At 35.8% G+C, this 22,216-nt stretch overlaps 1 protein-coding gene across 1 annotated transcript; it reads right to left on the bottom strand.

Annotated features, from left to right (window-relative positions):
• Positions 1-2,748: 2,748 nt before the first annotated feature.
• LOC129279414 (programmed cell death protein 10-like) lies at positions 2,749-21,412 on the bottom strand. The gene is made up of 7 exons (XM_064111451.1): positions 21,319-21,412; positions 16,196-16,366; positions 15,513-15,692; positions 13,733-13,904; positions 10,978-11,104; positions 8,057-8,147; positions 2,749-7,066 (listed from the first exon to the last, which is right to left on the bottom strand). Exons 3-7 carry the CDS (start codon positions 15,591-15,593, stop codon positions 6,905-6,907), a joined length of 633 nt encoding a protein of 210 aa, XP_063967521.1. The 5' UTR covers positions 15,594-15,692; positions 16,196-16,366; positions 21,319-21,412; the 3' UTR covers positions 2,749-6,904.
• Positions 21,413-22,216: the final 804 nt, after the last annotated feature.

The raw sequence follows: 22,216 nt of genomic DNA, 5'->3' as shown, positions 1-22,216 counted from the left end.
CAGGTACGTGTGTGAATGTTGATAATTGTAATGTCTTGTTTACTAGGTTAGATGGAGGAAAGGAACATCCATTACTTTGTAAAGTCCAGCCATTCAGATTACACACAAGCCGATCAAGCCTGTAGGATTAAATCTGTCAAAAACAGGTCCGAAAGAGTAATACATGTAGGTGAAATAGGATCCCTGTCCAAAGGTTACTGTAAGTTTACATGTACCTCATTTTCTTTCCATTCTCTCACCCCATTTGTATTTTTTTCCTTGTTTAACCCCACTCTACCCCTTTGCATTTCTTTTGCAACTACGTTTCCTTCTCTCCCCTGTCTTTCTTTCCCCACCCCCCTTCTCTATCTACTTTCCACCGCCTTCTCTCTGCCTCTTTCTCTCATTTCTGCCCTCTCAATAAACTCTCTCTCTCTCCCTCATATTAAAACAAAGAAACGTGCATAACATCCACAAATCAATTCATACATGTACTCTGTGTATGTTTGAAGATAGTCGTTTATTGCCAATAATTCATTCTTGTAGAAATAATCAAACACAAAGTACCTTTGCGCTACATATAATGTTTGTATTTTTTCACCAACATATTATTAAAGCGAAAAGAGATAAAAAGTGTGTGAGATTATGAGAAAGAGATATGAGGGGTGACATTAGAAAGAAAGATGGATCCATCTAGTTAAAACAAAAATGGGGCAGCAAGCAGACTTTTAAGTGAAGAGAGAGAAAATGGGTGGTACTGATTATCAGAATGGGGGGAGCATTCAAAGGACCGCTATCCACAGATTGCTACTATCGCAATCAATATATTAAACAACACACCTAAAGCCAAACTGAGGAAAAATAATATGATACAACACAGTGCGTAACCACTTTGTTAAGCAGATGTAGGCATGTATTGATACAATAGCCAGGACCCATATTCATAAAACCTAAGTAAATTGTATAATCATTGGTGATGATCCAGGCGATCAGATTTCTATATGTCCCCCTCAAGTTTCAAATTCTGTAGAAGAGCCTGTGAGAGGGTGCCTTGTCTTGTCCCCATCCATTATCAAGCCATCTCAAGATCTAAGAAAAGTAACAAAAACAAAAATTCTGCTAGGATCAAAAGCTTAGGCCCCTTTTGACTCTCTAATCTACTCCATTGGCTCTCTTTTATTAGATAAGCAGTTTACAGCAGCTTCTTTCTGCCAAAAGATAGTGCACACGGACTCAGAATTTGCGGCTGCCTTCCTTCTGAACCGACATAAGGGTATATCCAGGGAAAAAGTACACAGGGGCTCGGACGATTTTGGCCCGGAAATGCTTAAACGAGCCCTAGAAACTCAAAATGGAGCCCTGGACAAATCCACCATTCATTACAGCATTAAAGCTTATCCAAATGTTGCAGATTTGGGCAGTAAGTTGTGAAAAGTACCCCCCCCCAAAAAAAAAAAAAAATAATAATAATAATAAATGAAGTTTTAAAAAATGAATAAAATAAAAATTATAACAATAAATAAATGTGATATTTGCCTGGGTGAATCTCTTGTAATAAAAGTGATTTCAATGCATGCATTTTGCTTAAAACCAGACACATTACACAAAGTGATTGCTAGGGTGGGTTCAGACTATTGCTGGCTTGGTACAAGACTCTATTTAACTTGTTGGTTTAGAATCAGAAGAATGAACAAAGGAACACACAAGTTGCCTTGTCTGAACACAAGAAACAAGAAGATTGCAATAAATACTACTTAGTCATATGATCAAGATGTTCAAACACGTATACAAAAATAATTCTGCAAATATAGTTATATATTCAATCCAAGGTTTGCCAGGTGTGAACAGACCACAGCATGATAGCATTACATAAAAATGACACCGCTGCTTTTCCCTTTCACACCATTATTATTTTTCCAATGATTATCAACAACCAACTCGTATATTTACAAATGAAATCAACCGATAAAAGTACAAACATAAACATCATGTTACATTCTGTGCAAGATTAAAATTGGCTAAATATCCTCCCCATCCGTACGTCAGAGTGAAGTGTATTCTGTCTACCTTGTATTTTCAATAGCAAGCAAGCATGCAAACGGGTGAATATCGATCTTGAGAGCAAAAAGGGCGTTCACACACGGATGTATACTTTAAGCCCTTCTGATATCCCAGTATAGCTTCCAAGGCGCTGCTTTTAGGGCAATATAGTAACAAGTAACCACACTTGACGGTATCGACAGACAATGTTACTTCAATTACAAAAATTTCAGGTATAAATCAGTTCAAATTTCGTATATTAGGGAGAAAAGATGATTAGAAAATTGATATTTAACTCTTAAGTCCCATTATGATAAACAGGCATTTTTATCTACTGTCTACCCTAAAAAATTGTACAAAATAATGTGTTTATATTTATACAATATATACACTAGGATGCTATTACTCCATTGAAGATTGGACCAATAAAATAAATTTCCTCCTTATCTACTTATACCATAGCTCTTCTAACTTGTTAGCTTATAGTGTCCTGATAGATGATTTTAAAAATGAAAAAGGGTTATATTTACTAAAATACTCTATTTGGCAAACAAATACTGTTTTCCATCCCCAAAATGCTTCCAAAAGTTCATGGCATTGCAATATTTCACACCATCAGTAGCCTCTGTTCTTGGACCTTTTTCATATATCCTAAAACCAAACACTTTCACATAAACTTTGCTTGTGGTTCAACACCAGAAAGATGTCCCATTTTTTTCTCTCTTTTCTCATTCAACTTGGCAATGAAATTTTAAGCAAGTTACTCTTCACATTATACCAAGTAAGTGAACATTACTTTGATATCCAAATAACAAACTATCACTGAATGAAAGTCAATATACCATAGCCAATTGGACAGCATCAACTGGAGACCTAAACTACTCACGAAGTTCCTGGATTTTTACCCATGATGCAACATTTCATTCAAGTCTTAAAATATCTGCTAGCTAGAATGATGCACTATTTATCATTTCTTTCATACCACAATATTTGTCAAGAAACAAAATATTTACAGTATGCTCCAAAGCATTCTTTTTTTATAATTAAGATTGAATGGCTTTTATTTTTCAAACCAAATTGAAAATATATTTCTAATTGATTAACGAAAGGGTATACATCAAGACTACCCTAAAAATTGGGCACAAAGTAGGAATCCAGTTCCAATATAACCCCCTAAAAAAGGAAAGAAGCAAAATGTGATACAAATACTAGAGTATGATATGAATATGAAAAAAAATCTAGCACCAAAAACCTAGCAATTCTCCCACACAAAATAAATTTCTATCCTTTTAATAACAAAAGCAAACGGGAATCAAATCAAAATTAGGGGGTATTTTATACATGCCATCTGTATTCTATTTTACTAGTATATAAATATTATATCTTCACACCATAACCTAAGCATTATAAATGGATGAATATAATACAACCAAGGCATATTACATTTTATCGTTGTATAATGAATTATTTCACTCTGATAGTCAGAATATTCACAAAATTTCTATTACCTAAATAAAGATTGAGGTACATCACAAACTAAATATTTCTTTTACACAACATGAACAATTTTGACTTGAATCATACTATGTACATGAACAGTATACAGATATAAATAAGAAAACAAACATGATGGATGGTTAAAAGGTGTGTGTGTCATGATGAAACCTGTAGAAGTAACTCCTATATAGCACAATCATACATGCCGTAACACCAAGGTACTAGTAGTAATTTAAGTGCCTGAAGGGGCCCATATATCTGGGGGGTGTTTCACAAAGATATAAGTATGACTTAGAGTCGCACTTAAATGCAGACGCGTACAAGATATGCAACTCGCAATCTTATTGATAAATAAGCTGTAGCATGCGTCCTCTTGGCATGATCTGACCAATGCGGTCATGCCTTTACACCACACGCAAATAGACATTAAAGTGCGACTCTAAGTCATACTTAAATCTTTGTGAAACAAACCCTGGTCTTTTTTGCAGGATTCATTATGATATACTACCTTTAATAGGAGAGAAACATACAGTATATCCCTGTGGACTGCATCGCACTTGAGGACAAGAGGACATTTATGATGACATTTGTCATATTAGAGATTATGTTCATGATGACATCATGAAAACATTAAAGAAGAAGTTCAAGATGACATTCATGTCATTCTAGATTTTATCATACTCATCCATGATGGCATTTGAGATGAAATTCATAATGGCTTGCATTGAGATAGCATTCATGTTGACAGAGATGATATTTGTGACATTCATGATGGTATTTGTGATAAGCATAATGCTCTTGCAAAAAAATTATCTGACAATCAAAATCACATCAATTGTGATATCATAAAAAGCACAAGATGAAATAAACTGTGAGTGCATGTATTATATAGCATTCATTATTTGTGCCATGACTGATCATGAATTCCTAACTATCCAGTGACGTGATATGACAGGGATACGCTGTATGTTTCTCTAGCCATCACCCCATCCATTTAGCTTCATATCAAAATATACACAAACATTTCATTTCAATTTCAATATCATACAATTATTACCTAAATTCTCCTGCGCTTTGCAATCACAAGTTTCAGTAGTCATTCTTTAGAGGAGTCTACATTTCTCCAGTGGATATAAGGCTGAAAGTGTATCGACCACATCAGCAAGTGTGAAGCAATGACAGAAATGTGGAACATTGCTAGCTATAGAGCAGCTACTATTACATGATATCAAAGGCACATTGCTTAATTCATCACTACTGTACAATTATACAATAACTTGGGATCAATTTTGACAGTAAAGCACATATATTGTGGTTTGAAAAGGGCTCTTTGATACAGGACACACAATACAGAAATCTGTTTCATAAACAGTTTTAGAAATCTGGGCATTGTGGTCTTCCATTGCCTCCTGTATCAAGAGACAATAGATTTGAAGGATCGTATTTGTCAATATGGCTTTTGATCATACTTAGCATCACAAAGGCTGTTTGGTGGAGTATCCAGTTATGACATCTAACTCCATTCTGTATATCACAGTAGAACATTTTCAGCAGACGAAGGAAGATGCTTTTTAGGGTCTTATTTAGACAAATGAATTCGAAAGATAATGGTGATTCTGAAAACCCGGTATTTTAAAAGACAACTACTCTACTTTTCTCTCTAAAATCTATGCATATGTATGAATAAGTTGTAAGCAGGGTGACCAGGGATGTATGTGGTGAAAGGACTTGTCAGACATTTTATCCGACACATCACGATGTATCTGAAAATTATCATAGAAACTGTTCTTCTAAATAAATCAAAATAACAGAAATTTGTCAGATGAAAATGTTAATGAAACACACTCCAGACGTCCTGTAATTTCATCCCGTATTCAACTTTACCCCTATGTATGGTGTGACTCTGTCCTGAATTTTAAAAATTCTGTAAAATCAATGTTAAATTTTGAGAAACCAAACTACGGGTATTGAATACTGATATCTGGACTACCAATGTAAACCATCATACTTCATAGTATATTCAACGATGAAATATTAATTAATTCATTAACATTTTAACAGGTAGATCTAGCTTACTAATGTGTATTCTACTTGTATAACACTGGTATACTAGTACCAGTTGATAATTACTTGCGAAATTGCAATCTTTTTCATACACTCTGTGTTCCATCAAAGAGTCATTTCATTGCAAGAAAATATTTGCAATCAATCACAAAATTGCTGATGCATATTTACGATTGATTGATCAATTTTAACTGTAGCAAATCAGTTTTAAACTCCTTGGCCCGTATTCTGAAGTCTGGTTTAAAGCTGTGGTTTAACCATGGATAGCCAATAGTGGCATAAATCTCTAACGGTATAATTCAGCTCATTTCTCTCTCAAATCATTCTTAAAGGGGAATCCAGCCCTGGCCATACAATGTTGTGTTGGGAAGGAGAAAAATAAATTAAAGAGAATGGTGAAAGTTTGAAAGAAATCGGACAAGCAATAAGAAAATTATAGCTGTTTTAAAATTGAGATCACTAATACTATGTAGATTTCAAATTGGCAATTGGGTAAGTAAATTATGACAAGGGGCAAGGACAACTTTCCAGAGGCCATGTACTTTATTATCAGGGATTTGTGGTTTTCTCCTAAGTACCCATTCCCCTGGGGCAGTAATCTAAATATAACCCAGGTAGTATATTGTTTTATGTCCTCATGAAAGAAAAATGTAATTTAAAATAAAACTTTTGGGAAAAATGACATTTTAGCCATAATATGCATTGGAGTACATGGAAGAGTAGTCCTTGCCTTACATCACTATGACATCCCATATGCAGCCAATTTGAAGTCTCCATGGGTATAGTGATTACCAATATTTGCAACTTTTAAAAATTCATAACTTTCTTGTTGTTTGTCCAATATTGTTCAAACTTCCACCTATCAACTTGTCTGATTTTTCTTTTCCTTATAAAAACAAGTTTTTATTTGGGTTGGATTCCCCTTTAACTGTTTCAGAAGGATTAATAAGATAGCTTTCTTCACCATTCATGAGTTAGGAAAGAGCACAGTAATCATAAAGAAAAATATACAATGTAGGGAAAATTTTGACATTGTTGGCTTTCCATAATTTTAGGACCTAGTTAGACCATGGTCTAAGTTAAACCTGACTTAAGAATACGGGCCCTTGTTGTAAGAAGCAAATTAACAATCAATTGTTAATTTACAATTAATTGCAACACATGATTAATTTGGGAACCGCAAATACATTTGCAAACGCCCTAATAGAGTGTCCCAAACTTTGAATTCCCAAATCCATCCATCGTCTTCATGCTGCTCTTGTATACCATATGTGAAAGGGCCTATTAAAGGGAAGTATAGAGATGTGGAAGGGGATGATAGCATTCATATGGTCTTGAGGAGTTTAAGGATGAGGTTGATGTGGTGGATCAGGTGCGTGGCGCTCTCGTAGACCTCGGTGATGTTACCAACCCTGAAGTAGTTCTTGAGGTTCAAGCTGAAGTCCTTGGAAGAATGGATGAATTCCTTGCGGTACGTCTCAATCGTCTGAAGACGAAACAATGGGGAAAACGAGAAGATAAGACAATAAAAGTCTTTGACAGGAATGTCTCTGGAATTTATTTCATGAAGAAAATCAGTTAGATTTGTCCAGTTTTGTTAAAATAGCCGGTGTTTTCCAAGGCTGACAAAAGTGTTAGCTAGGAATAAATTAAAAAGAAGGCACTACTTGTGTAGAAAAGATGGTATCGGAAGGGGGACAGAGCACTGGGATTACAAGGTTAAACACCATGTTCATACATAGACTTTCATAAAAGACCCTAAACAATTATTTAATCATCCTTACATCTCAGAAATCTCAAAAACATCTAAAAAAACAAGTATCTTATTGTTCAATCAATACTAAAAAAAGCCTCAAACATTTAATTTTCATGGTAATATATATATAAATTTTACAGTTAACCCTTAATAATTATCCACGCAGATGAATGTTGGTCTATACCCTTTAGTCCTGATTTTGGCAATTTCGATACCCTATTCTCTCTTCTCTGGTCTCTATACAAGTCTTGTCCATTGAAGAGCACAAGATCTGGCTTCAGGTGTTGAAAGAATCCAGATCTTTGTCAGTGCATGACTCTGGTAGGAGGGGGCAGACCAAAAGTTGTTGCAAGCATGTACATGTTGGTGCGTTGTGGTCTTCATGTAGTGGTTATGTTTTCCATCCAACAAGAAATTTACCCACATTGTGCTGCACTCAACCCAGGTGAGGTAAATGGGAACCCGGTAGGAAGAAATTCCTTCAATGCTTCAGTGTCTATATGGCAGCACAGTTAAAGCAAGGGTAATGAGAGCAGCGCTTTGTATCCTCGGGCAAAAAGTGATTTGTAAATCCAGCTATTATCAGTATTATTATTACATCGCCCAGCTGTGAAAAACAATTCTTTTTACATGTTTTTGTACATAAGCATACAGAAGCATTACATGGTGTCCAAATTGTAAAGGGCAGTGCCCCCCCCCCCCCTTCTAGGTAATACTCACCTTTCTTTGTTCATGATCTCTAAACAATGATTCATCTTTGAAGATTGTGTTGAGTGCTCCTAATAGATCCTTGATACCACATGCTATATCCCTGCAAAACAGTCGATATTAATAATTATAAAATGGTGATATGGATCCTAATCAAATGATTGGCTGAAATGTATCACATGACCAGTCATTCATTTTAGCTAAAAGGGAAATTTGCTGATGATTAATACTAATGTAGTATGCCTAGCAATTGAGTCTTGGAACTCTTGTTGGAATGCTCCCCAGGGAGTGGAGAAAGTGCATATATTATATGCGGACATGCCAGAATCCGATGACAGGGGTAATAATATATCTGTATGCGCTTAGAGATGTATTAAGTGCTACATGAAAGCGGATTATTGTTATTATTAATGACTATTTCTATTGACCAGTCATGGTTTTGAGACGAGGATAGTTAATCAAATACCAAGGATTCATATCATTCTCTTACAAAACATAATACACATCAATTTGCATGGGCATTAATATAAATATCCACACTTAATACCTATAAAATAATCCAAATGTCCTCAGCTATGTAAGAACTGTTCCAAAGATACATTGGGTGATTTCAAGTACATGTACGGTGTTGAAATCTGGTGTTGGTGTTGTGACAACACCAACACCAGCCAAAACACCATACTTGAAATCAGGCTGGTGTTGGGATTGACCTCGGGAAATATGACATATTTCCAGCGGTTCGTGTTGAAGGATGGTGTTGAATGTCGTCTGCTGAACCCAGCACTGTGGCTGGTGTTGACGATCTATGTGCAATTTCCCCATTCTCCAACACCAACCCCCAGGGATTGGGAAAATCATGATTTCAAGTTTGGTGTTGGTGTTGTCAATCTCAAGCTCGTGAACAGGCAGCGAACACGATGAATCATCCCAGTAAAATTAGCTTTTACAGTTAAGATGAGTACAAATTATTTGAGCTTTATATGATTTGATGAAGAATAATGTTCCATCTTTTGAATTCTAGAATTAATTAAAGCATTGGTATTCTGTACGATGAGAATTAAATGCATTTCTCTCCGATTTCATTTTCGTCATCGAGACTTCTCGCGTGAAGTTGAGATGATTTAGCAGCGTAGCGCAGAGGCATGACATCATAGGCTATCGATTACGCAATCGGTATTGCTCCTCTGAACCCAGCTCGGTGTTGGAGCTCAGTTCAGCAACCTTTTTACGCTCTCAACACCAACACCAACACCGAACACCGTACTTGAAATCACCCATTGTGTATGTAATTCTTACAAATGCCCTTGTTGATGAGTATTTTTTGTATAATCATAATATTTAATGATTGGCCATTATAACCAAGTGTTGCCATTTTGAAGAAATCATTAAAGGGGAATGAAACCTTTGGAACAAGTTGGCTTTTGTGGAAACAGAAAAACCAAAGAATAAGATCAAAGAAAGTTTGAGAAAAATCGGACAAATAATAAGAAAGTTATGAGTATTTGAATATTGCGATTACTACTGCTATGGAGATCCTCCTATTGTCATTGTCAATGTGACAACTACATGTATTTGTGATGTCACATGTAAACAACTTTCCTTTTCATGAACTATTCAATACCACGAATATGTCTATTTTTGCAATTTCTTAGGGTGATACAAACTCTTTATCCATAATTAATTCTTTGAAAATCATGCCCTCCTATAGAAATACATGATCTACTGATAGATGTGAGAAAAGAGGCAGCTTAAGTGAAATATGTAGAAAAGTAATGGGAAAGTTGTTCACATGTGTCATCTTTATTACATTGCCAATCGGAGGATCTATATTACAACAATGATCTAAACTTCAAATGCTCATAACTTTCTAATTATTTATTCAATTTTTTGCAAACTTTAGTTTCTTTCTTTGATTTTTCTGTTTTTGCACAAGCAATCTTGTTTCAAGGGTTTCATTTTCCTTTAACACCTGTATAATCCTCCATCCACCTGTATGACCAAACCTGAAGACCCTGATATGTTCTTGTGTAAAGGAAAATATCAACTAAACATGAAAATTATTTATTTTGTCTTGTAAGGTAATTGTTAAATAAAAATGCAATATCACTAGAAATTATTAATATCCCCATCCCATCACTGTGTACCAGTTGTTCAAGCTTGTTAATTTACTCTTCATCTTCGTCACTTCTGTAAATTTATTAGTGTGAAAAGCGAATAACAGAAAAACTTGTTAAGGATGAACACATTAACCATTACAATACATAGCCCATACATAGCAATATGAAAGCAAAACTATCCATTAACACATAAATTGTGGTTGCTAGAACAAGAGTGATTATCATATGGGGGAAAAAATAAATCCACTTGATAGAGTTTATGAAGTCAACTGAAACTAAAATCAAAACCAAACACACCTAAGTTCAAAGCAAGTGTGAAACCAATAATGATTATAAAAGTTAGTACATCCCATCATCATAAAATGACTAATCTGTATGAAATAATAAACTATAATATTTACTCTACAAAATAGTATCTATGTAGACAAAAAAATGCTGATTTCTATATACCAGTAGGGATAGATAAAACAAAAACTTCTGTTATAGTTAATATTTAAGATAGTGGGGGAAAGTGTCCCTTTAAAATGACTGCAGAAATGTTGCTTTAACTCTTCCTTGCTCAACAAGAAACCTGCTAATGCTGAGTTTTTTGGAGTTTTTTTTTTCAAGGTGGAATGTTGCCAATAAAATCAAACCACTCAGCATGTTAATATTTAATTTATTAATTTCACTGGTCACTATTAACAAAATTATTTTTAGCGAATTTGAAGAGAAAATTCTTTGCTATCGTGTAATATTTGCTTTATTATTTTGCACCTTGGTACCAAGAGAGTGGCAAATACAAAATACTGTCTTACACATATACAGCATACTTACTTAATTGTTTGTAGAAAGACAGGTCTGTTGGCGTACTGATCAGGTAACCTCGCAAGGATAGCTTTCAATGACCTAGCTTGCTGGTTCATCCTTATGAATTTATCTTCTCTTCTTGTCAATGTGTATTCTGACGAGCAAAATTAAAGGTTTATATTTTTAAATCAAGATTATTGTAGACATAGATTAGCTTTAATTAACTTAGTAACATACATGAATAGAATTCATCTTGACAATTCATCAGACATTTGTTTATTTGGGTGGGGGGAATACTTTTTACAGATACTGCCTAAATCTGCTACATTTGATAAGCTTTACCATTGCAGTGAATGGAGATTTTTAAAATTTTCATTGCTCTTTTGAGCATTTCGGGGGCGAAATCACCCCAAGCCCCGTGTAATTTTTTTCTGCAATTCATCTAAGGTAGAAAGCGCAATGCTAGATAGGAGGGCTTTGAGACATGTCATTCATGACTCCCGAGTTGGTGTATGCCAGTCCTATGATAGTTGGAACTGTTGGTAACATAGGTAGATAGGAGAGCTTTGAGACATGTCATTCATGACTCCCGAGTTGGTGTATGCCAGTCCTATGATAGTTGGAACTGTTGGTAACATAGGTAGATAGGAGAGCTTACAGACATGTCATTCATGACTCTAGAGTTGGCGTATGCCAGTCCTATGATAGTTGGAACTGTTGGTAACATAGGTAGATAGGAGAGCTTAGAGACATGTCATTCATGACTCCCGAGTTGGCGTATGCCAGTCCTATGATAGTTGGAACTGTTGGTAACATAGGTAGATAAGAGAGCTTAGAGACATGTCATTCATGACTCCTGAGTTGGCGTATGCCAGTCCTATGATAGTTGAACTGTTGGTAACATAGGTAGATACATGTAGGAGAGCTTAGAGACATGTCATTCATGACTCTAGAGTTGGCGTATGCCAGTCCTATGATAGTTGGAACTGTTGGTAACATAGGTAGATAGGAGAGCTTAGAGACATGTCATTCATGACTCCCGAGTTGGCGTATGCCAGTCCTATGATAGTTGGAACTGTTGGTAACATAGGTAGATAGGAGAGCTTAGAGACATGTCATTCATGACTCCCGAGTTGGTGTATGCCAGTCCTATGATAGTTGGAACTGTTGGTAACATAGGTAGATAGGAGAGCTTAGAGACATGTCATTCATGACTCCCAAGTTGGTGTATGCCAGTCCTATGATAGTTGGAACTGTTGGTAACATAGGTAGATAGGAGAGCTTAGAGACATGTCATTCATGACTCCCGAGTTGGCGTATGCCAGTCCTATGACAGTTGGAACTGTTGGTAACATGTTGTACTCTGCTGCACTGCAGTCTTTGGAGAGGTGTAAATCCTGTATTTTTCAATTTATATTTTATTTATCAGTTCTCCAAATATGAGCTGGATAAACCCTCTCCAGTCAAAATGGCTGATCTTTTGAGGGGCTCCATTCAACCGAATTAGCAAAGTCAGAAATAGTCGTAATTTTACACGACTGTTGACAACTGAATTCTGTTTTGTAAAAAAAAAAAAGCTTTAAGGAGAATGAAACCTTTGGAACAAGATAGCTTGTGTGAAAACAGAAAAATCAAAGAAACAGATCAACAAACGTTTGAGAAAAATCTGACAAATATTGAGAAAGTTATGAGCATTTGAATATTGCGATCACTAATGCTATGGAGATCCTCACTATGGCAATAAGATAAAGATGTGTGATGTCACTTGTGAACAACTCTCCCCATTACTTTAGTATATATTTCAGTTAAACTGCCTCTTTTATCACATCTATCAGTAGATCATGTGTTATTTCTATAGGAGGGCATGTAATACAGATATTTAAAGAATACATCATGGATAAAGAGTTTGTATCACCATATGAAAAAGCAAAAATAGATATTTTGGGTGTATTTTATAGTCCATCAAAGGGAAAGTTGTTCACATGTGACATTACACATCCTTGTCGCATTGCCAATGGGGGGATCTCCATAGCATTAGTGATTGCAATATTCAAATGCTCACAACTTTCTCATTATTTGTCCGATTTTTCTCAAACTTTCTTTGTTCTTATTCTTTGATTTTTGTTTCGACATAAGCCTACTTGTTCCAAAGGTTTCATTCCCCTTTAATACAGGAATCTCAAAGATCTTGAATCTCACTGACTTGTGACATAAGTTTTGTTAGTGTAAGGTTATTTGTCATTAAATTATAAGGATTACAACCACATGCAGCAAAGTAAAAAAGTAGACCAAACTTAATTTTATTTGTGAATTTGTCGGAATAAATCCTGCCTAATCCGAGGTTTTTTGTTTCTTCAGGAACTCTAGAAAACTGAAATTCACAATTTGTTCGAAGACAAAATGATTGTCAAACAAACATCATATTGAAATGATTAATCTTCATGTTAGGAGTAGAGCACAAGATGCACAGATCTGCAAATTTATATAACTTATCCTGTAAATTTATACAACTTATCATCAGCAATAATTATCTTTATCTTTTATAGTGAGAGATCAATTTCATTACAGTTATATGTATACAAAGGGTGGAAATCATACCACGAGTTGATTAGGGGCAAGATGTTACATCCACACTATGTGTACATGTACACACATCATCTAAGCTTTGATCATAGGATTTATTTTTAAATCTGATTGTACATTACGTTCAATGCAATCAATCATGATAATTTGTTCAATGATCAATATCTAATCTTTGTGATATACCAAGGCAATGTCTCACCTTCACTGTCTAATGCTGCTAACTTGAGGAGACTTTCTGTCAGGTTCACATTCTTGGACTTGGCTTCTAAGATACTGTGGATGAGTTGCTTTGTGAAACCTGGTTTCTTCTTCTCCATCTTGTTAAATGCTGCCCTCAAGGTCTGCGAAGCCGCCACATCCGTTTGCTGCATCTGCAACAAAACAAAATGATATTTCTGAGTTATAATGATATACCGCTTAAATATCTCTGGTAGGGGCGCTTTTGCAGAAAGCACAAGTCCAACATATGTGCTTCTAATAATCTGTACTGACCGCACAGAAAGGTTGTTAGCGCTTAGATAATGATAATAATAATATAGGTATATTTACCCAGGAAAGCCACTTCAGTTCTGAAAACTGTTCTCCCAGCGGGCCCTGCTATTATTATTACCCCGGCTTTAGCTGGGCTGCCTAGGCGCTCAAGCATTCAAGGAATTTCTTCCTACCGGGTACCCATTCACCTCACCTGGGTTGAGTGCAGCACAATGTGGATAAATTTCTTGCTGAAGGAAATTACGCCATGGCTGGGATTCGAACCCACGACCCTCTGTTTCAAAGTCAGAAGACTAATACACTGGGCCACAACGATGCACTAACAGATGCCCTGTTACAACCGGTAATGCGCCAGCGATGCCTAATGTTTCAACAATGCATTACTTACACATTTGATTAAATATTTTGACTTAACAATCCGAAAGATGTGACTGGGATTACTGTTAGCGCTCTGATTAGGCTAACAACAATTCTGTGCGGCCGGCTCAGGTTGGTATGCAAACAAGTAGAAAAATGACATCATCCACTCACTATTTCTTTTGTATTTTATCATATGAAATATGAAATGTTCTTATTTTCTCCTCATTGTCAAGTGAAACAATGATTAATTCCTCCCTGAACATGTGGAATTACCACTGTTTAATACTAAATTATTCAGTCAAGTTGATTCTTATCGTCAAATCTGTAAGAAATGAAATACTGTATAATTCAAACAATAAAAAACAAAAGAAAGTGAGTGAAGGGCATCATCGACTGTCTCATTTGCATGTCACTGAGTTGTGCATATCACTGTTCTGTGAAAAATAAGCGAAACTTGTCATAACTTTCATATTTTACATCCGATTTTGATAAAATTTTCAGCGTTACGCTAGTTCGATTTTTCTCTATTAATTCAAATCAATATTATACTGGGGTGGACTTGACCTTTAAGATCACACATGAGTTTCTATTTCAATTTAATCTAATAATGAATTTGGTCAGTCTAAAATCCTGTTCTGTTCCCGCCGTTTAACAAGGGGGGGAGGGGGAGAGGGAGGGGGAGGTGGATTCACCTTGCATTCTTTGAAAAATGTCTATTTTAATTTACCAAACGTAAGGGCTATTTAGTTTGATTTTATGCTGGAAGTGAGGTTAAACTCGTAGCCTAAGATCATCACACCAGCAACTTCTTAAGACTCCCAAGACATGTGTAGCATATGGTGCATGAACTTTCTCTGACTCAGCACCTTCTCTCTGGAATAATTTGCCGTTAAATTTAAGAATTATACCATCACTGGAGACCTTCAAATCTTAACTGAAGTCTTATTTTTTCTAACAGAATTACTTATTGGCACTTTGACACTCATCCAAACTTTCTCATTCTTTCTTTTATTGTTCGCCTCGGAATAGAATATTTCTAGATAGATGGCGCTATATAAATACCTATTATTATTATTATTATTAAACTACACTGAAAGACAGAGATCACAATGGAAAAGTAAACCTACCTCATCAAGGATGGGATATAGGAGGATGTGAAGAGGGAAGGATTCAACGGTGGATGTATCATGTTCATCTTCCATGGTCATTCTGTTCGTTGACCGGGCTGACCCGTTTGCAGTCGCAATGGTGATGGTTTAGTGTGGTACCAGGCTATGCGGACAAACAACAATCTCTTCCTTTCCCCACTGTAACAGTAGATGAAGTAAAAATGAGAACTTTATACCTGTGTTTATATAGCATTCCTATTCACCAAACAAGGTCCTACAGGATTACTCAGGACTGCATAGCTAGGCAACAAATTGCACAATTATAACACTCCAGAAATTTCTGCCTATCTGGCAATTGAAATCTACAGTATGAAGACAATTTAGCAAATGTATTATACATACAGATTTATCAATGTTTTTCATATTTAACCTTTCCTCAGTCAATGTTGCTCACACAAAAGCCATCTGTTTATGAATTATGAATTTATGAATTATGAATTATGGAATTTCCCAATTTAACAGCAATATATGGTCACATTCATTCCAGCTGACAAAAAAAGACACCAAGAACCTCTCTCACAACTAAACTCTCAACAAAACTCTCCATTAAAATAAGTTACACATTAAAGATGAGAAATCCCATATTGGATACAACAAAATAGAAATCATAACTATAATACTGTAAGGTTGAGATTGTTTACCTTTTCAAGTGGCACAAGCTTTGACAAAGCTCAACGTTCCTTTCTTGAATCAAGCGACTTCACCAAAAGAATATCTTGGTGCCGTTCTTCCAGTCTACTACTTCAACCAGAAGAATGGTGTGGAAATCAACTTAAACCATGAATCCCTCTGCAGTCAAATCATCATTTTACCTGTAGATAATAATAATAGGCATTTATATAGCGCCATCTATCTAGAAATATTCTATTCCGAGGCGCATTCTTATTATTATTACCCCGGCTTTAGCTCAAGCTGCCTTTCAGCGCTCATGCATTCAAGGAATTTATCCTGCCGGGAACCCATTCACCTCACCTGGGTTGAGTGCAGCACAATGTGGATAAATTTCTTGCTGAAGGAAATTATGCCATGGCTGGGATTCGAACCTACGACCCTCTGTTTCAAAGTCAGAAGACTAATCCACTGGGCCACAATGCTCTACAAGATCATAGATAGAACAAAATAGTTAATCAAACATGAATAGTGGAAATGACTGTATGATATTGATAATTCAAGAACTCAGTTCAGCAGTTATTACATCCTGGATCCATACCGGTAATTTGATGAAAATTGAATTATTGTGGAAAACAATGATTCTAGTGTACAGGAGTGCTGGACCCATCTAACCTCAGTTTAAAAAAAAACTTTATAAAATGAAAATAATTACCGGTAAGAGATTAATAAAAGACAAATAACTTGAAATGTTGACTATATGAAAGGAAATAGATGAATACATGTATATGGCAACAAGAAGTTCTAACATTAAGATAGGCCTATAATATTATCCTGAAAAGCAAAAGTAACGAATAGGCCTACAATAAGAGATAAAAACATTGAAGAGACAGATATCAAACAGAAAAATGATCTTTTATTTTAGCGCTTTTGGGGGGGGGGGTAAATCACCACAGAGCCAGTGCACTGTGAAATGAGTTCCTTTGGATGGTGCATAAAGTTTAATGTTAGACCCCTTTATACTATGATACTGATATTATTTTACTCTCCAAATCTCAATGCTAAATCAGAAATTTAATATATGAAAGGGCCAAAGGATTTGGTCAATACTTGTTCCAGGATAGGTTTGGGAAATTAAAAACAACAATTAAACGTAGCAAAGTTATTCATGTTATGTTTAAAGAACTGTTTGCCTCATACCGGTAGTACTGGTACATAGCTCAAAATTATCTGCTCTCGCTCCGTGCTCGCATTCCATAATTATTTTACTATTTTTTAAAGTGTGTGAACAAAAAAAGCTTTAATTCCTAGGGTTTGGTCACTTAGACCAAGTTTAGGCTCGCTGTATTATTGTCTGATTTTTTTTTTAAATCAAACTTGAACAATCCAGGAAATGTCTATGAATTTTGAAAAATTTGGGATTCAGTTTTGTAAAGTTAGTTTTGGATCTGTAAAAAGGTTAAGACTATATTGGCGTCAGTTTGGCAGACTTACTACCCAATAGGGTTTATTTAGTCAGACTACAGTACGCCTCATGAATATTCATGGAACAGGATATAGCATAATTTCCAACGTATCGATCAGCTTATCTGGTGTTGCGCGATCGGTAAAACGAAGCGCTATTATGAATTCACTGCAGTCACGATCATTGACGCAGGCTCGAGTCTCGCCTTGAACGATTTTCCAAGTTTTATCTCTTTCTATAAAAAAAAAATCAAGGAAAGACTCTGAAAAATTACAAGTCCAAGATTTTTAGTCTGATTCAAATCCTCCAAAACAGACTTACATGTAGCCCTTATCGTATGGCTATGAGTCTGCCGAATCAACGCCAATAGTCTTAAAGGGGAAGTTCACCCTGACAGTTTTTTGTAAAGATAGCTGAAAAAATATTTTTAAATAATGCTGAAGGTTTGAGAAAAATCCATCAAAGAATTTAAATTATTTGATTTTGATTTGTGACGTCATATGCGAGCAGCTTTACTACATATGATATCGAATGGTAAAAAAAGTCAATGAAATGTAATTTTCTCTGGAAATTGAAAATGGTTTATACTGCACCCTTATTATATCAATAAATGGACAAATCATTTCACACCCATTCCTAAAAAGAAATCAAAATAAGTCATCACAAACCATTAAAAACTTGAAATTTTTGCATTTTCTATTACATAACATGGGCAGCTGCTCGTTTATAAAATCCAAAACTCTAATAGTTTTCTTAATCATTAGATAGTTTAGTTTAATGGATTTTTATCAAACCTTCACCAATATTTTTTATCATATTTTCTGCTATTTTCACAACAAACTTTTCTTCAGGGTGAACTTCCCCTTTCACCCTGTGAAAACACTGATTTCATGCTCATACAGTGACATAGACAGCTGTTTCGAGGAGTTTTGTAACATTTTTAATTTTTTTATTTCTCCTCGTACACAGACGGCTCGCCAACATGCACCCGCCATCAGGGGGTTTGCAATACAAAAAACCCCCGACGTGGTTCTTTGATTTTTCACTTTATTCTAAATACATGTAATTACATGTCATAAACTCCCTAGTCCCAGTATATCCACTCATTCAATGAACAAGGTTATGATATAACCTTGTTCTCACTTATATCTCCATGTGTGGCAAAATAAGGGTGACAATGTTTGGCTTATTTTCTCTTTTTTTGGGGACAAATGCTTGATTTTTTTTACACTGACAGTTTCCATTACACCTATTTGTCATACAACTTGGCCCTTAAGTAAATTTGATTCTTTGAATTATTTTTTTCTTAATTACAAATAGAGATAAAAAATGAAAATTTTCTTGCCATATTACTTTCCACCAATAGAGGGCGTACACAAAAATATGCCCAAAATTCAAGTTTTTGAGCGCTCTAGTGAATACAAAAATTATTCCCAAGTTACTAATGAAAAATAAATTGCAACTGTATGGAAATTACGGTAGTAATTTTGGTCACAAAAGTGATATTTTAATGTTTTAAAGTGTGTGCTCTGTACAGCATTGGCATGCCATAGTACCTGTACTGTAGATTCCCCACAGGCAGGATGGTTGCAGTGAACAAGTGAGTATATCCGATGGTGTTATGATATTTCACAAACATATGGCCGTTGGAAAAACTTTCGGGTTGAAACCATTGGCCATTGGATTGCTTGTAAATCGTACACAGGCGACAAACGTTCAACTCATGGAAACATCCGGGCACTGTAAGTGACGTTAGGGTCAAGGAGTGAAGTCTGTCGTCACTTTCATGAATATTCAGAACCAAAATGGCAGCTTACATTACAGGTTACAACGAACGATTGGAATCTCATGAAGAAATTCACTCATTCGATGAACAAGGTTATGATATAACCTTGTTCTCAGTTACATCTCCATGTGTTGCAAAATAAGGGTAGCAATATTTGGCTTATTTTCTCCTTTTCTTTGGGACAAATGCTTGATTTTTTTACACTGACAGTTTCCATTATACCTATTTGTTATACAACTTGGCCCTTAAGTAAATTTGATTCTTTAAATTATTTTTTCATAATTAAAAATAGAGATTGAAAAATGAAAATTTTCTTACTATATTACTTTCCACCAATAGAGGGCGTACACAAAAATATGCCCAAAATTTAAGTTTTTGAGCACTCTGGTGAATACAAAAATTATTCCCTGGTTACTAATGAAAAATATATTTCAACTATCTTGATTTCTTTGTCTTCCGCTTGGCGACAGCACGCAAATCCCGCGATTGCGTGCTGTCGCCAAGCGGAAGACAAAGAAATCAAGATGGCGACGTAAACACGGCCGTAAGCTCTTCCCATCTTTTCATACCATTTTTCTCGTTTTTTTAATGAATTCTTCTTTAAAAACGAAATCGATATCGCAGAAATGTTGGAAATGAAGTTGAACCCCATGTACATGTTTTAGGGCTAGATCTTTTAGAGGGAAAGTAGAAATCTCGGGGGCGAAAGTTTCAGGTTTTGTGGCCGTACGTGCGTGAATATACCTTGGTGTCCCAGGCGTCAGTGGGGAGTAAGCCTACGTAGAGTAGATGACTTTTACTCCCCAGACGCCTCCTGGCTAACTGCACCTGACCTAGTCTAAATACATTTAAAAGAACAATTGGACATTCACAGTAGAGGCGCACGGCCAACATTGGAGACTGTCTCCAATGTGGGAGATTATCTCCAATATCAGAGACTTTTGTAAAGAATTTGGGTATCCAATTTCAGAGACAGTCTCCAGTTTTGGAGACCAATTTCCTTTGTTTACATTTGCTGTAAAAGGATTACCTTGGCGGCAAATAAAAATGTGATAAGCAGATTCCTCATGAAAAATTACCACTTTTCACCGTCTATTGAATCTATTTTAAAAATTCACCGTCTACTTTTGTTTTTGTTTTGTTGTCAATCACACACAAAACAAATGGGCTTCTGACCTCAGTGAGACAAAATTTTGGGTGGAAAAAATCATGCTTTTGTTGGTGTTGTTTCTTTTATCCTTTTGCAAAGCAAGTCTCCAATGTGGGAGATTGTCTCCCCTATTGGAGAGAGTCTCCCATATTGGCCGTGCGCCTCTACTGATTCATTGGTCCAATCTTCACTATGTAGCACGTGATCCAACTCTTTACAGGACTACCTTCTCTTCCGTATATTGCTGATGCTGATAGCCGGCCTTGTCTAGGCTCAGTGATCAAATGACAATATCAAAATCGTATTTAAAAAATATGATCACCGAGTCCTCTACTAGTCTAGACTAGACTCTAGAGTCTAGCCTCTAGGCTACGCCTAAGTAAGATTGAACTTTAAAGTTTGAGTTTGAAATTGAAGTAAGATAGGGCTGTCATCATGACGATTGACGATAATCTGGATATCATTGTCGATACAATTTCACATTTTCGATGTAGCCTAATAACCGGCGAGTCCAAACTCGATCTCACTATAATAATTCAAGAAAGACAGGATCAACAAATGAAAAAAAAAAAAAAACCCAAACAATTAATGAGTCATTGATCAACGAACACGACGAACGTCAACAAACGCCAAACGGGTTAAATTAGGATACATAAAATTTATATTTAGAAGCTAAATATTGCACCCTTCGTAAATTGTTCCCAATCTACATTAACTAATCATTATCTTATTACGACATAATCATTAAAATTACCTCTATGTCATTCGAAATCCTTCAAATAATTCAATCAAACGTAACAGGTAGTGTGCGGTATTGAGTTCCGTGCAAAATATCTTATCTCAAGTCCCACGTACTAATATTTGTGTATTCTTCAGCTTTTCTGTTCCTCAAAAGACGAAATTTTGAAAGGCTTTATTTTGTGATATAAAAATATTTTGTACAAAATTTTGTGATTTTTTTATTCTGTAAAAATATAAATAGCATTAAAATTATTTTTAAGATAATTTTCTTGAATTTTGTAAAGAAATGACGATGCAAATAACAAGTATTTAAGAACAAATTGGCAATATGTATACAATTTGGGTGGAGTCACTTTGCGAAAGATTCCAAATCAGATTGCTGAGATTCGAGAGGGGTTAACAAGGTGGGGGTAATAAGCATAGCGGGCGGAAGCGGGGGGGGGGGGCGGGGGGACCGGGTCCCCCCTAAATTTGAGGTGGGGGACGATCCCCCTAAAATTTTTGCTGATAACCTTCTTTTTTTTTTTTTTGCTTGTCAAAAAATTCTGTCGGTCCCCCCCCCCCCTCTAAAATTTGGGTTGATATATAACCTTTTTTTTTTTGGTTGTCCAAAAATTTTGGTGGTCCCCCCATAAATGTTTTGGCTTCTGCCGCCAATGGTAATAATGGCCCAGAATGAGGGGTGTGGCGGGGGTGTGGTCAGTGGTCATGGTCAAGTGTTTTCGTTGTTTGATGAGTTATCGTTTTTAATATGTCAGTTTATAACTGTTTTTGAAGACATTCAAGTGAATTTGATAGATTCACCTTGTCAGTCCAACACGGATTGCTTTCCAAAAAGATGAATGAAATTCTTACAATGCGACATGCTTCCCTTGTGGACAGGGGTTAGAGAGACAAGTCCCCGAACTTAT

Source organism: Lytechinus pictus, chromosome 16 (assembly GCF_037042905.1).
Source record: "Lytechinus pictus isolate F3 Inbred chromosome 16, Lp3.0, whole genome shotgun sequence".
Taxonomy (NCBI): Eukaryota; Metazoa; Echinodermata; class Echinoidea; order Temnopleuroida; family Toxopneustidae; genus Lytechinus; species Lytechinus pictus.
The sequence above is the reverse complement of the archived record's forward strand: the minus strand, read 5'-3'. Positions and strand labels throughout refer to the sequence as shown.

Bases quoted from the DNA above. Each gene is read 5' to 3' on its own strand.
- LOC129279414 (XM_064111451.1), bottom strand. From the start codon at position 15,593: ATGACCATGGAAGATGAACATGATACATCCACCGTTGAATCCTTCCCT. The intron at 13,905-15,512 runs GTAGGTTTACTT...GTTTTGTTGCAG, and splicing joins TATATCCCATCCTTGATGAG to ATGCAGCAAACGGATGTGGC. The intron at 7,067-8,056 runs GTGAGTATTACC...TTTCGTCTTCAG, and splicing joins GAGATCATGAACAAAGAAAG to ACGATTGAGACGTACCGCAA.